This window comes from Coenobita brevimanus, chromosome 79 (genome assembly GCF_032717465.1).
Source record: "Coenobita brevimanus isolate Jiangsu-jjx chromosome 79, ASM3271746v2, whole genome shotgun sequence".
In the NCBI taxonomy this organism is placed as follows: domain Eukaryota; kingdom Metazoa; phylum Arthropoda; class Malacostraca; order Decapoda; family Coenobitidae; genus Coenobita; species Coenobita brevimanus.
This window is the reverse complement of record NC_137032.1, coordinates 33190216-33206469: the sequence shown is the minus strand read 5'-3', so window position 1 is coordinate 33206469 and position 16254 is coordinate 33190216. Positions and strand designations below refer to the sequence as shown.

Genomic DNA, 16254 nt, shown 5'->3' with positions numbered 1-16254 from the left:
ACTCAAGGGGGTTAAGTGAATGAGCTCCAAAGGGTCAGCTCTAACTCCAAAGGGATAAATCAAGCTCCAGAGAGTTATTTGAGCAGAAGAGCTTGTAAAGGGAGCCACTATGGGTGATATTAAGAGAGTGCCACTGCCCACCACTCCCTTTGGTTAACCCTGCCACAGACCCACCCATCCAGCCATCAATATCAGGGGCCAAGATGGTGACCCGCGTGGGGAAACAGGCGGCCAGGGAGCTCTCTTCGACCTACCAGAGCTTCGCCGACACGGGCCCCACCTACTCCTACCTTGACCTGAGCCGGGCCCGGAGCGACGAGTCCTTAATGTGGGCCGCCGGGGAGGAAGCAGCCGCGTTGGTAGCCGAACTGAGAGCGTCCTTGGCCTCCCCCTTAATGCGACCTGAAGATGAGGAAGAGGAGCCTTTTCTCGAGGAGGAGGAACTTGATTCGTCCTTCCTGGCCCTTGGACGAGCCTCCCTAGGGCGTGCCTCCCTGGATAGATCGTCCCTGGGTAGATCCTCCCTCTACAGCACCGGCAGGAGTCTATCCTTCACGGATTTGCACTCAGCCGCTAATTCGATCGAGGACCTCAGGATTTTTTGCGTCCATCCACCTCGACTTCCCTGCTCGGCCCACTGCTGTCCCCCCCGCCCCTTCCAGCATCTTCCATCCTGCTCCTCCCCCTCCTCTTCCTCCTCCTCCTCCTCCGCCTCCTCGGCTTCCTCCACCGCCTCCTCCCGCAGCGCTGGGTCTGCGGGTGTGGGCGTGGGTGTGGGTGTAAATGCAGGACTGAAGCGAACGAACTTGAGGAACCTGGGAAGTCTGCGGTCCATATTTAGACGTGAGTATTCTTGGGTCGATTTTTTTTTGTGTGTAAGTATATTGTTACACACACACACACACACACGTTTTCCATTTACAGTATGTGCGTTTTATATGTTAATGAACTTAGTGACTTTTTTTTTTGTCATGCATAATATATTCACACAAGGGGAGGCGCTCGATGTGGGGGCTTTAAAGACAAAATAACATAGTAGGGACATGGTAACATAGCAAGGACTAAATAACAGCAAGGACTTGATAACATAACAAGGACGAAATAACATAGCAAGGACTTGATAACACAGCAAGGACTTGATAACATAAGGATTAAATAACATAACAAGAACGGAATAACAGCAAGAACAGAATAACATAGCAAGGACACAATGACAGCAAGGACGGAATAACATAGCAAGGACACAATGACAGCAAGGACGGAATAACATAGCAAGGACGGAATAACATAGCAAGGACACAATAACATAGCAAGGACACAATAACATAGCAAGGACACAATAACATAGCAAGGACACAATAACATAGCAAGGACACAATAACATAGCAAGGACACAATAACATAGCAAGGACACAATAACATAGCAAGGACACAATAACATAGCAAGGACACAATAACATAGCAAGGACACAATAACATAGCAAGGACACAATAACATAGCAAGGACACAATAACATAGCAAGGACACAATAACATAGCAAGGACACAATAACATAGCAAGGACACAATAACATAGCAAGGACGGAATAACATAGCAAGGACACAGTAACATAGCAAGGACGGAATAACATAGCAAGGACACAATAACATAGCAAAGAAGGAATAACATAGCAAGGAGAGCCAAGAGTGTGGGAAAGAGATGGGCAGCAACTGTTTTAATAGTGGTGGTCATTACTGCTGTGTGTGTGTGAGAGAGAGAGAGAGAGCGCCACCTAAAAATAATCATAATTTTCATACACAGCACTCTTAACTCCTAAATCCCTAGGTAAGCATAAAATATATTGATCAATTCATTTGAGTATGAACTAACAAAAATCCTAAGAAGCTGGGAAGGATGAAGAACAAGGAGAAAGGACAGTATGTAAGGAGGTAAATTGTTTAGGCCAAAGAAGACGTGGGATAGGTGTGGTGTTGGTTCTCTCTCTCTCTCTCTCTCCCCTTGTTTCCCGTCTCACACCACCATATATGTACACATGATATATTTAATGCTCACTACGCGGACGTTTGTTTTATTAAAGGGATACGCCTATGTGGATGTTACTCCTACGCACACACATACGCACATGCACACACACGTACATGAAACCTGACTCATATACTCACACCAGAGCGCTAATAAGTTCACATACACACACACACACACACACACACAGAACGGTCGTGCAAAAACACATACATGCACACGCACACAAGTAGGTTACACACTTGTCAACCCCACAATGCCCCTTCTCTTACTTTATCCATTCTCTCTCTCTCTCTCTCTCTCTCTCTCTCTCTCTCTCTCTCTCTCTCTCTCTCTCTCTCAAGTACTAGAGGTAGGTACAGTAATCCTTTGTTTTCTGTTTCTGTGTGTGTGTGTGTATGAGAGAGAGAGAGAGCTCATTTAGGTAAACCGGTGAAAGAGAGACTGTGAGAGAGAGAGAGAGAGAGGTGAGTTGAACAGAAGAGAGATTGAGAGAGAGAGAGAAGGATCTTGCGTAAGTCATTTCATTACTAAGGGACTTTTCTTCTACGCTGTATTAAGTCGTGTGTTGAAAAATAAAAATAAAAATAAAAGAGGTGGTATGGTATATATGAGGTTTTTAGTAGTGGTGATGGTGGTGGTAGTAGTAGCAGTAATACTTGTTTTAATAGTGGTTGTGGTGTGGAAGTAGTAGTATTGGTGGTGGTGTTGTAGTAATAGTAGTAGAAGTAGTAGTAATGGTGGTGGTGGTAGTATTAGTAGTAGTATCCCCAGGCTCATCCGAAAGTAAACTCGGTGGACTACAGGACGGGGAAGAAAGGAAATGAAAGAGTGATTGTGTGAAAGAGAAGGAGGTTGAATAGTGAGGATAAGGAAAAGGCAAGGTATTAAAGAGAAAGGAAAGTGGAAAAGGTAAGGAAAGGAAAGGGGAGAAAGAAGGAAGGAAAGAAAGTGTATGTGAGGGAAGGAGGCTTAAGAAGAGAGGAAAAGAAAAGGAGAAAAGAAGCAAAGAGGATGAAAGTTGAGATAAGGTTAATGTATGTGTGAGAGTGTTAGAAGCAGGAGAGAGAGGTTAAAAAGAGCGGGTGGTTGTGTGTGTGTGTACTGTTTTTCATGGAGATGAGAGGATAGTGTTTTGGGAGGAAATATATGGAGGTGCTTGAAGGAGGAAGGAGGTGAAGGGTCAGGAGGAGGAGGAGGAAGAAAAAGAGGGGGAGGAAAGTGTAGGTAGGGAGGAAGAGTAGTACAAGGTAAAGCAAACAGCAACAGACCACTTTGTTCCTTCGTGGTTTTTTTGTTAAAGGGAGGTTATAGCAAACAAAACTGTTCTGTTAAAAGCAAGAAAAGGGAGGAGGAAGAGGAGGAGTAAAAGGAGAAGGATTAAAAAGGAGGAGGAGGAGGGCATGAGGTTGTAGGAAGAAAATATGGTAAGGAAGAAAGTGGAGGGATGGCGGTGGAGGAGGAAAGTAGGTGAGGAGAGAAAGTGGAGAAGATGGTTATATAGGGAAGGGAGAATGGTTGGACTGAGAGAGAGAGAGAGAGGAGGATGGAGAGAAAGGGAGAGGGAGAGAGAGGAAGGGGTGAGAGAGAGGCCAGTGCCCGAGGGTAGGACATGCCGCCTTCCTAGACAAAGGACACTCACTTTCCTGCTCTCTCTCTCTCTCTCTCTCTCTCTCTCTCTCTAACACACACACACACACACAATCAATGACAGGACCACAAAAGGGTACCGGTATTCCAAGCAACATATCTAAACCCTGCTCACGCCTTAATTAGTTCAGGTAAAGGCAGGTGGGCGCAGAGGTAATTAGCATGCAGGCTAAAAGGTAGGCCGCCTGCGGGAGGAGAAGGAGCGGGAGACCGAGGATGAAATGGGTATATTAGGTAGGCAAGAACTGAAAGAAGAATATATAATAACAAAGACCATAGCATTATTATTATTATCATCATCATCATTATTGTTATCATCACCATCACTTGCATCATCATCCTTTTCTCCGTCATCATCATAACCATCATCGCCAGTAGTCATCATCTCTCCCTCATCATCATCATCTCTCGTTTTCCACCACTATCATCATCATCATCATTATTATTATTATTATTATTATTATTATTATCCCTCCATTATCATCATCATTTATCCCTTTCCTCCATCATCATCATCTATCCCATCTCCTCCTCTCCCTCATCAATTGCTCTCCATCAATCATCAACTCCATGTTCTGTTGCAACTCTTATCCCTTGCCCCGTTTCGCAACATCAGTTTCTGCCAGTTGCAATTTTACGGTTGCGTCTTTCATTATTGCGATTATTATTATTATTATTATTATTATTAATATTATTAGTGGCGTCTTTCATTATCACCCACTTCATGCGATTATTATTATTATTATTATTATTCGCTCAGTTTTCACATAAAATTAAGTAGAAAAATGTATTGTTTTTTTTTCTGTTGCTTAACCCCGTATTCTCGTAGGTTAAGAAAACTCCCTCGCACCTCTTCCTAATCGATTTATTCTTGGATATGGCTGGTTAATATCCTTTTGTACGTTATTTATGCAGAATATGGCGATTGCGGAAGGATTTATATAACAGAAGACAGACAGGTGTAATAAGCAAAATAAATCGCTTAGGATAAGATGTTGGGAAGCACGGGCCTTAGAATGTGGTGTTGCGACAAGCGAGTTAGAATGTAGTGTGGCAGCAGGATAGACATAGATTGTTGTGTGTTAGAGAATGAAACTAGAATGCATTGTGTACCGTTAGTTGTTGTTGTGGTGATGATAAGGATGATGGTGATGATGTAGATGATGGTGATGATAAAAATGATGATAACTAGAATGCATTGTGTACCGGTAGTTGTTGCTGTGGTGATGATAAGAATGATGATGGTGATGATAAAAAAAAAGATGATGGTGATGATAGTTGTTACTGTGGTGATGATAAGAATGATGGTGATGATAAAAATGATGATGATGGTGATAATTGTTACTGTGGTGATAAGAATGATGATGGTGATGGTGGTGAACATGATGATGATGATAATGGTTTGTATCGAGACCTAGAATTTAGTGTTGCAAGAGACTGGTTCTAGAATTGACTGCTGCATCAGGATAGAAGTGAAATATTTAGCCTCTCTGTAACGACGATGATGATGATGATTAGTAATAATGTAGTGTTGCAACAGAAAATAAGCTAATGTGTTTAACCTAGAATATAGCACCACAGCATGTAAGAACTGAGATACGTTGCTTCTGTTTAGTGATGATGATGATGATGCTGAGTTTTGAGAGATATACAGAACAGACGTTGAGTATTGTCTAGGAGAAGGATAGAAGAAATGTCTTAGCGTATCTATCTAGGATGGTTATGGTGGTGATGAGTTTGTGATAGATATATACTAAGATTAAAATTAGAATATATAACAGCAAAATGTTAGAAGTTGGATGTGATGATGGTGATGTGGTTAGTATTTGTGATGATGCTGTAAGGTGTTAGATACATAGAATAAACTTTGAATGTGATAGATCTAGAGAACGAGCCTAGAAAATAGTATAGCAGAAGGTTAGATGTGGAATGTGCTTAGTATTTGGGTTGAGAGAGTCTTTGATCTTCATTGAATTCTTAAGTGGTCAAGCCATTCTTATTGCCTATTAGTAAATTCACACGCTGCTTTGCTTGTACGGGGGGAATGTGGATTGTGTACGTACGTGTGTGTGTGTGTGTGTATGTGTGTGAGAGAGAGAGAGGGGGGGGTATGGAAGGAAAGGAGGGAGGATGAAAGAAGGGAACGAAGGAATGAAGAAAGGTTAGATTAATGGGTAAATTCTTAGATACACGTACGTATAACTGGCTAGATAGGTAGAGTGTGTGTGTGTGTGTGTGTGTGAGAGAGAGAGAGAGAGAGAGAAATGAAATTGATATAAGTGGTGATAGTGACGTGATGGAGTAATAAAAGGATTGAGCACATCGAATCCCTTTAACCTCACTTCGTCTTCATTTATTCTTTCTCACGACGATTTTATTCAGCGTAGGAGGGGTTAGAAATCGTCTCCCTCCACCTCTTCAGTCCAGTGAGATTTGTTCTTCGTTCTGGCAGCCCCCGGGCGATTTTATTCTGCTTAGACTTTGAAGAGGATGGATTTATGTGTCACTGTACCATTTTACTTTCATGTCCCTTTTCTTGGCCTTCAGCAAGAGAGAGAGAGAGGAATGGATGGATTGAAAGCAGGGTGGGAGGAACAGGTGACCGATGGATTGGAGAAAGGGAAGACTGAGTAATATATAGATACACGTGCATACGAATATACAGTAAAACAGTAATTCGAGAGAGAGAGAGAAATTTGGATACGTTCATGGCAGCAACAGGGCAAATGACCAGGGTAATTCTTAAGCATCATTCACATGCAGAGCGGACTTTACCATGCAGTCTGGCCGGCATAAAACCTGCCTGGGTGGGTGGTTAGGCAGCGTCTGGTCCACCACGGTCCACTGAGTACCGGGGCCAGCGTGTTAGGGGTCACCGGTCTCTGTGTCGGTCTGGCTAGATGACCCTCTGACCTTCAGTAACCTAAGATGGGTCTAGGTTGTGGGGGGGGGTATTCTAAGTAACAGAGGAGGTAGATAGAGAGATAGATAGAAGAGGTAGGTGAACAGATAGGTAGATGGGAGAGGTAGATAAAAGAATGGGTGAAAAGATAGAGAGAGAAGGGGGGGGGTTAATGAAGAAGCACATGAATTGATTCGTAGGTGTATGAATGATAAAACAAATCTGTGTGTGTGTGTGTGAGAGAGAGAGAGAGAGAGGAGGGGGATGACAAAGCAGGACATGTGTTGCAGAGAAAGTAAGCAGTGTGTGAGACAAAGGTTAGGAGAGAGAGAGAGGATGAGAAAACAGGACATATGTTGGAGAGAAAGTATGCAGTGTGTGTGACAAAGGTTAGGAGAGAGAGGAATGACCGTGTGGGAGTCAACTGGGGAACATTTGTCTAGTCACACTGGCTTGAAGCATCCTAACCTAAACAAATTCATCCTAAACTAAACTAATATATTCTATCCAGTCTTAGCCTATTCTATCCTCTCCTCTCCTATCCCGTCCTATCCAAGCCTAGCCGAACCTAACCCACCCTAACCAAATATAATTAATTTAGTCTAACCTTACCTTACCTGACCCAAGCTAACCTAATCTTACTTCTAACTTAACCTCACCTCGTTTCACCTCATTCAACCACCTAACTTCATTCTAATCCAACCATTTAAATCAACCTAACTTACCCTAGGAAGGCCCCTCTTACTATTTTTCATATACTTTAGGTTTCCAATCGTGCACAGGTCAACCCCTTTAGTCTGATTAGCTTCTTGTAATGCTGAATAGAAGCGTTAGGTGGTAGCGAGAACGAATTTTGAACTGTGACGATGATGGTTGGGGCAACAAATATTTTCAGAGTAAATATAAATCACATTTTTTATATATATACATTGCACAAACGTAAAGGAAATATATAGTTGTGGTGGGAATGATGGTGTGGGTAATTTCTTGTTAAATGGAAACATGTGTGGAGGGTTTTCTTTAATTCATGGAGAAGTCAAAAAGAAAGTTTGCTTGTGATGATGAGGATGATAACTTCAACGTAAATATACAGCGGGGACGTGGTTGGGTGATCCATGAGAGAGAGGGAGGGAGAGAGAGGAAAGTTCAGTGAGAATGACAGTGATGTGGACGTTAATGCTGATGATAATTCCAAACAGCATATTAAAAACAGAAGAATGTCTGTTTGATCCACGGGAGAAAATGGAGGGATATAAAATAAAAAGATAAAGTAAAGTAATGTTAGTTTGAGGGGTCACTTAAAGAAAAGGGAAGGAAATAAAAGAATATAATAAAATAGTTTGAGGTGTCACTTGAGCCCATATGATGCAGAATCTGTGTGGACGTACTCAGGTGAGCACAGTTACCTGATACCTGTAGAGTGCCCAACACCTTGACACACACACACACACACACACACACACACACACACACACACACACACACACACACACACACACACACACACACACACACACACACACACACACACACACACACACACACACACACACACACACACACACACACACACACACACACACACACTTATTGTATAGCATGTCCGCTCATTTTATTTACATTCTTAAACATTTTTTATATACATGTGTTTATAACGAAGTGTCTTTTAGTCAGAAAAGTCATATCAAGCATAGAAGATACACTTAGTAACGATTCACCATTATTATTTTTATTATTATTTTATTATTATTATTATTATTATTATTATTATTAATGGAGGACACCTGTAATCTGGTGTTTTGATAATTTTTTTATTCATTTGTTTTTCCTTCCTCTGTTGCAATTAAATTATTATTATTATTATTATTATTCATTATTTTCTTGGCCTGCATGTATTAAAAGCAGCTACGTGGGTAACACACATGCTTACAAGTACCCAATACATTACGTATATCACATCATTAATTTCATAAGCACATCCTTAAACATCTTTCACATATCTACATCCTTCTACTCATTCCTGTACATTCCACATATAAACATCACAATATATAAATTCATGCACTTTCTCCGAGATTTGCCTGAACGATGATTTTTCCATTTTGATTATCTCTCCAATTTGGGAAGAAGGGAGTTCCACAGTGCTTCGTGTATGTGGTTTGTTGTTTAGTGTTTGTGTGGAACTTGGTGACTTGGAGAGGGAGTGAAAGTTGGGGAAGGAGAGAGAGAGTTTGTGTGGTCGATACTGTAGATAAATAGATACAAGGTTGATAGATGTGTGTGTGTGAGAGAGAGAGAGAGAGAGAGAGTTTGTGTGGTCAGTGCAGTACGTACATTGATATAAGGTTGATTGATTGTGTGTGTGTTTGCGTGTGTGTGTGTGTGTGTGTGTGAGAGAGAGAGAGAGAGAGAGAATAATTTCCCACCAACATTTACATCCCCTGTAGCCCAAGCAAGAGAGGTGTATAATTGTGTTTACTTCTGAGGCGGTGTCCTTTCTCCCTTCAGTCTTAACATCTTGACTCTTCTTGGCAATTTTCTTACATTTTCTCTTTATAAATTCTTGTTTCTCTCTCGATATTTTGTTTCTTTTCTTCCCTGCTGGTCTCTAAGGTGTTTTAATTTGGTCTTGTTTTCTTTTATTCATCTGTTTTTAGTCCTGTTTTATGGTCTTGGTCTTTTACATTTTCTCTTAATATTTTCTTGTTTCTTTTCTTACCTTCTGGTCTCTAAGGTGTTTTAATTTGGCCTTGTTTTATGTGGTTTTAGTCCTTTTTTTATCGTCTTGGTCTTTTCTTAGGATTGTCTTTATTTTGGTCTTTTGGTTTTACGATTTTTGTCTTGTTTTTTTTGTATTCTCTTGCGTCACTTGTCCCTTCCTCTAATCTGAATCTCTTGTTTGTCCTTCGTATTTACATTAAAGCCTCCGCCTCTGGACATAGCTTAGAAAACCCGTTCCTGAGTTCCGGTTATCTGCCCACACTCCCCGTCACGTCACCTCTTGGGCACTAAAACCCACCGTCTTCATTGTAATGTCTTTGGGTTATCGCATTTAGTTCCGGGTCATGTTAGGAGACTTGGTTTGGATTAGGTCAAGGTAGGTTAGGGAAAATGATCGTAAAACACGTCTCGAGGCCCGTGTTCTCTCAGGTAAGGAGGGTCCCTAACACCTCTTCCTTAGCGATTTATTTATTTATTTTGAAATGTTTGGTTAATATCCGTCTGTACGTTATTTATGCAGAGTTTGGCGATGTTTGAAGGATTTATGTAACAGTAGAACGGGAAGTGTGATAGTAAAATAGATCGCCTAGGAAAAGGTGTTAGGGAGCTTCTCTACATCCTCCTCTTCCTAAGCCCTTTTTTTTTTTTTTTTGTTTTTTTTTTTTTTTTTGTCCGTAATTTATGCAGAGTATGGCGATGTTTGAAGGATTTACGTAACATAGGAGGGAAGAGGAAGGTGTAATAAGCAAAGTAAATCGTATAGAAAAAGATGGTAGGTGTAATAAGAATCAAATCGCTTAGGAAAGGTGTTAGGGGGTATCCTTACCCGACGAGAATGCGAATCTGTGTTCAACTTGCCCCATATGATAAGAATAAAAGTGTAAAGCTTTTGCTAATCAAGGTAAGCAAAATAAATCGCTTAGGAAAAGGTGTTAGGGAACTTAGTTAATCAGACCAGTGTTCATCCTGTCCCACATATTGAAGTGTACACCTTTTGATAATCCAGGTAAGCAAAATAAATCGCTTAGGAAAAGATGTTAGGGAGCTTCCTTAATCGAACCAGAGTATTCAGCCTGCCCCATTTATTGTAAGGTATTGAAATGTAAACCTTTTGATAATCCAAGGAAGCAAAATAAATCGCTTAGGAAAAGGTGTTAGGGAGCTATCTTAATCGAACCAAAGTGTTCAACCTGCCCCATATGTTGTATTGAAATGTATATCTTTTGATAGTCTAGGTAAGCAAAATAAATCGCTTAGGAAAAGATGTTAGGTAGCTTTCTTAATCAAACCTGTCCCATATAATTTAAGGGATAGACGTGTACACCTTTTGATACTCCAGGTAAGGTGAGGGCACATTGACACACCTGTATTGTGTGGCCTCCTGACTGGGTTGCTTCACACTTGCCTTGGAAATCTTTGCCTCATAGACTTGAAAAAATGATGATGATGGTGGTAAGAATGATGGTGGTAAGGACGATGATGGTGATGGTGGTATTAAGTATGTTGATGGTCAGGATGATCTTGCAGATAATGATGGTAAGGACGATGATGATTTTGATGATGGTAAGGATGATGATGATGGTGGTGGTGGTAAGGATGATAATGGTAATGAAGATGATGATGATGGCAAGGATGATGATGATGGTGGTGGTCAGGATGATATTGATGGTAATGATGGTAAGGACGATGATGATAATGGTGGTAAGGACAATGATGATGATGGTAATGTTGATAAGGATGATGGTGATGATGGAAAGGATGATGATGATGATGATAGCGGCCCTTGCAACACCTTTGAGGGCTGTAGCTTGGGTTGCATCACTGTGGATTTGAAGATACCTTTGTTTTTTACGTATGTGCTGTAACTTCTTAGAATATTGCATGGCCTCTCACCCACTTTAGATATATACCCTGAGGCGTCTTTTAATCTATACATATGGTGTAAGAAGGAACGAAGCTGGAGAGGGACGCCTTTTGCCAACCAGGATACACACACACACACACACACACACACACACACACACACACACACACACACACACACACACACACAGTTTTATAGAGATAGATGCATTCATATAGAGATGCAAGGACGCTGTGAATTTTCTCCTGTGGTTAGAAAGGCATCAGAGTGAAAAGATTACTGCAGTATTTTCCTTACCTCTTCAAGATAGATAGATTGATAGATAGATTAGATAGTTGGATTCATATAAAGATTCCCGAACACAATGCATTTTCCGAGTGTATTTGTCATCGTAGTGAAGAGCTTAATGCAGTTTTTTTCCTTACCTCTTCTGTCATAATTGTGAAACCTCTGCAGTTCTTTATGGTTTAATTTTATGATCATTAGTTATTTTTTTTGTCTCTTAAGTTATACCTCTCTCTCTCTCTCTCTCTCTCTCTCTCTCTCTCTCTCTCTCTCTCTCTCTCTCTCTCTCTCTCTCCTTCATTCACCCATCATTGTTTCTTACCTAAGGGTCATTTATATCGTTCTGTATTTACCCTTTTCCCATTCTTGAATTATATCCACTTTTATTATTAGTATTAGTATTATTATTAAAGATGTATGGTGATGGTGGTCGTGGTAATGGTGATGATGATGATGATTTCTCATGTTCCTATGTTTTCCCTTCTCTGGTTGCGATTCCAAACCACTCCATGATGATGATGATGATGATGAAAGTTATGGTGATGATAATGGTGATGATTTAGTGGCTATGATGATGATGATATTGATGATGATTCAGTAACTATGATGTTGATGATGATGATATTGATGATGATTAAGTAGATATGATTATGACGGTGATGATGATGATATTGATGATGATTCAGTAGCTATGATGATGATGATGATAAATTTTCTTTCTCGTGCAGGTGAGTGTTGCAAGGGACGGGGTTGCAGTGAAGGTCAGTCCTGTTGCTACGTTTTGCGTCCTGTGTTGCAGCTGGTTCTTGTGTCCACCGTCACAGTTTGCCGCGGCGAGAGAGAGAGAGAGAGAGAGAGAGAGAGAGAGAGAGAGAGAGAGAGAGAGAGAGAGAATAAGACATTGGAAAGTATGTATCGTGTGAGATGAGGCGAGAGAGAGAGAGAGAGAGCACATGGGAGAGAAAGTCTGTAGGGTGTGAGATAAAAGTGAGAGAGAGAGAGAGAGAGAGAGAGAGAGAGAATAGAACATGGAGAAAGTCTGTAAGGTGTGAAATAAATGAGAGAGAGAGAGAGAGAGAGCACATGGGAGAGAAAGTCTGTAGGGTGTGGGACAAAGGTGAGGTGAAGTGGAGAGAGTCTCAGGGATAAATAGTACTTCAAAAGGTCTTACGATCCATGCAGAGGAGGTGCCATCAATAAAGTTACCAGGTACACGTTGCTGCTAGAGAGAGAGAGAGAGAGAGAGAGAGAGAGAGAGAGAGAGAGAGCAGACATTCTTGGTATACATTAGTCGTATAATATGGTTTTGTTGCCTTATATGATGTGAGATAGCTCTATTTAACAACTTCACTCCGAGTACACCATTTATATTTATGTCTAGATCATACAAGACCTTTATTCGAGGGAGGGAGAGAGAGAGAGAGAGAATGGTCAGACGAGCAGATGTTCCCGCACCTGCCCAACACCTTCCCTCCTCCTATCATTTCCTCTCTCTCTCTCTCTCTCTCTCTCTCTCTCTCACACACACACACACACACACACACACACACACACACACACACATCCTCTTTACCGTATAATTAAAGTTCATTTGTTTATCTTCCCAAAGGATGTTGGCTTGCATCTAAGAGAGAGAGAGAGAGAATATGTGTGTGTGTATATGTATTTATGTAGAGAGAGATCAAGTTTGGTGATACGTACAAGATATCTGAAGGCTTAGTGTGTGTGTGTGAGAGAGAGAGAGAGAGAGAGAGAGACCATAGTGTTACTTTGACTCCAGAAAACTCTTCTTCCTAAGGAACCAAAACATCTTCCCCCAACCTCCTCCTTGCTAAATCCTTGCCAAACCACTATGGTATTTGTGAGAGGGGTTGAGATGTAGGAATGGGCTCTCTGTTTAGTCTGAGAGGAGAGAGAGAGAGAGAGAGAGAGAGAGAGAGAGAGATATTAGAATTACCATATTTATTACGTAGGATGGATGAAGGTGAAAGGTAATAGGTCAGGATGGGGAGAGAGAGAGAGAGAGATTATTTAAGATACGAGTTGTGTGTGGACTGATATATAGGTGGTGATGGTGGTGGTGGTGGTGGTGATGATGATGATGATGATGATGATGGTGGTGATGATAAGGTAATGGTTATGATAGTTATGGTGATGGTAATAGTGATTGTGTTAATGATAGTAGTGGTGGTGATCTGAGTGGTGATGAAAATGATCGTGGTGATTATAGTGGAGATAATGATGGTGGTCGTAATGATGATGATGGTGGTGACGATGATAGTGGTGGTGGTGATGATTTTAATGATAGCCTAGAGATAGTTCGATGATGATTTAAATGATATAGCCAAGAGGTAGTGTGATGATAATGATGATTTTAGTGATAAATTCAAGAGATAGTCTGCTGATGATGGTAATGATGAATTTAAGGATATAGCATTGCATAGAGGTAGTCTGTTGATGATGATGATGTTTTTAAGGATATAGCATAGCATAGAGATATTCTGCTGATGATGATAATGATCTTAAGGATATAACATGGCATAGAGATAGTCTTGCTGATGATGATGATGATAGTCTGTTGATGATGATGATCAATTGCGTTGCTTCAGTCTAACAGATCAGAGAGGAATATTGTTTATTTTCTTCCCTTGTCTCCTGTCTAGACATTGATAAGTACAGGTTCAAGAGAGGAATGCTTTGTGTGTGTGTGTGTGCGTGTGTGTGTGTGTGTGTGTGCGTGCAGTCATCCTTCTCCCTTTGTCACACACACACACACACACACACACACACACACACACACACACACACACACACACACACACACACACACACACACACACACACACACACACACACACACACTCCACCCAGCTTGGATTGGCAAACTCCCTTCACCGTTAAATGTTTATTCCGTGAGAGGTTCGTATTGTTAAGTGTGTGTGTGTGTGTGAGAGAGAGAGAGAGATTGGCATGCATGATGTATGTACCAGGTTGAGAATTAAGCACTTTCGCGCGCGCCCGTGTGTGTGTGTGTGTGTGTGTGAGAGAGAGAGAGAGGGGGGGGGAGACCATTACTATCCACAAGAGCAAAATCACCCCATATTTAAGACCAAGCATCATTTTTGTCAAGTTAGCGTCCAGCAAAGTGATATTCCCTTAAACTAACGACACACACACCCTTTTTCTCGCAGACCTACAAATTTTGCTTGGCTATTCTGAGCTGTGAGGGATGAGGGAGTGTTCTTGCCTGTCTCGTAGGAATGATAGTATCGTTGAGGTGTTTCCTTTACCTGGGACTGTCTGGAGGTGAGGGGCTGGAGTAGAGAAAGGGAGGAAATAGAGAGGAAGGAGGATAGAGTAGGGCTGGGAAGAGGAGACAGAGAGGGGGATAGGGAGAAGGGAGGGTGGGATGTGGAGTGAGGGAGATAGCATTGGGATGGGGAATGAGGAGGTAGTGTGGGGATAGGGCAGGGATGGGGGAAGAGGAAGGGGTGGGATAGGGGAGAGGAAGATGGATGGGGGAAGAGGATATAGAGGAGGGATAGGGAGAAGGGAGGGGGGATGTGGAGACAAGGAGTTAGAATTGGGATGGGGAAATAGGAGTTAGTGTGGGGATAGGGGAAGGAATAGGATAGGGCAGGGATGGGCGAAGAGGAAGGAAGGGGATTGGAGAAAGGACGAGGGATAGGGTAGGGATGGAGGGAAGAGGAGATAGGAGGATAGAGAGAGGGGAGAGGGAGGTGGAGGAAGATAGGGAGGGGGGGGGTATGGAGAAGAAAGGATGGATTGAGTAGGGATGTTCAGGCAAGACTGGAGTGGGGAAGGGGTAGGAGAGATGTGTAAGGGGTGGTAGAGGAGAGGATGGAGGAGGTAAGGTGAGAGGGGAGGATGTGAAAATGCGAATGAGAGTAGGTGGTGATAAGGTATTGAGAAAAGAGAGGATTGAGAGGTAGACAGAAGAGAGTGAGTGGTGGAGGGGTAGATAGAAGGGGAGGGAGTGGTGGAGGGGTAGATAAAAGGGGAGAGGTAGATAGAAGGGGAGGGATGGTTTAGAGGTAGATAGAAAGGGAGGGGGTGGCTGAGGGGTAGATGGAAGGAGAGGGGTTGGTTGAGAGGCAGGTAGAGGGGGAGGGGCTGGTTGAATGGTAAAGGGGGGTTGAAGAGGGAAGGAAGAGGGATTGAGAAGTAAAGGAAAGGGAGGGGGTTGAGGGGTTTTGTGTGGAAGTTAGCTCAGCCTCCAGAGAGGGGTTGTGACGGCATGTAGGTGGGGTTCAGGGGCGAGGTTGGACTCAGAATAGGCATGATGTAGCGAGTTGTTGCTTTAATAAGTGATGATGGGTGTACTGGCTACCTGGGTGGAGGTAAGGAGAGAGAGAGAAAGAGAGAGAGATTGTTTTTGGTTTGGGTATAAGCTTTAGTGTGTTTGTTCTAAGCTGACAAACATCCTACACCCCTTGTCAGCTTAGTTGCTGGCCAAATGTAGTCAGAGTGGAGGGTTCATTTGACTAGTAACCAATGAGATTCGTGTGAGAGAGAGAAAGTTAATGATTATCCATGTCTCCTCCTATCGGTGTTTTGATATCGCGTGCATGAGGGAGGGTGGTAATGAGTTGTGCAGAGTAACTAAATTCCCCCCCCCCTCCCCGTCCGTCTTTCTCCCTATTGTTTCTCCATGCGCACCTCTACCACCGACTGACTCCTTTGTTTTGGCGGGGGCTTGAGCTGAGTCAGGGTGTTTACGGAGGGAGAGAGAGAGAGAGAGAGAGAGAATTACGAAACGGGAAGTGAAAAGGGAGAAATTTGATCTAG

The 16254-nt window shown here is 42.2% G+C and overlaps 1 protein-coding gene across 1 annotated transcript in view; it reads left to right on the top strand.

The window, feature by feature from the left end:
- Positions 1–203: 203 nt before the first annotated feature.
- The window catches only part of ckn (CRK like proto-oncogene, adaptor protein), a 102856-nt gene continuing 86805 nt past the window's right edge, over positions 204–16254 (top strand). Inside the window, exon 1 of the mRNA XM_080279656.1 lies at positions 204–843. Coding sequence (XP_080135782.1) covers positions 204–843 — 640 coding nt within the window. The remainder of the gene's footprint in view (positions 844–16254) is intronic.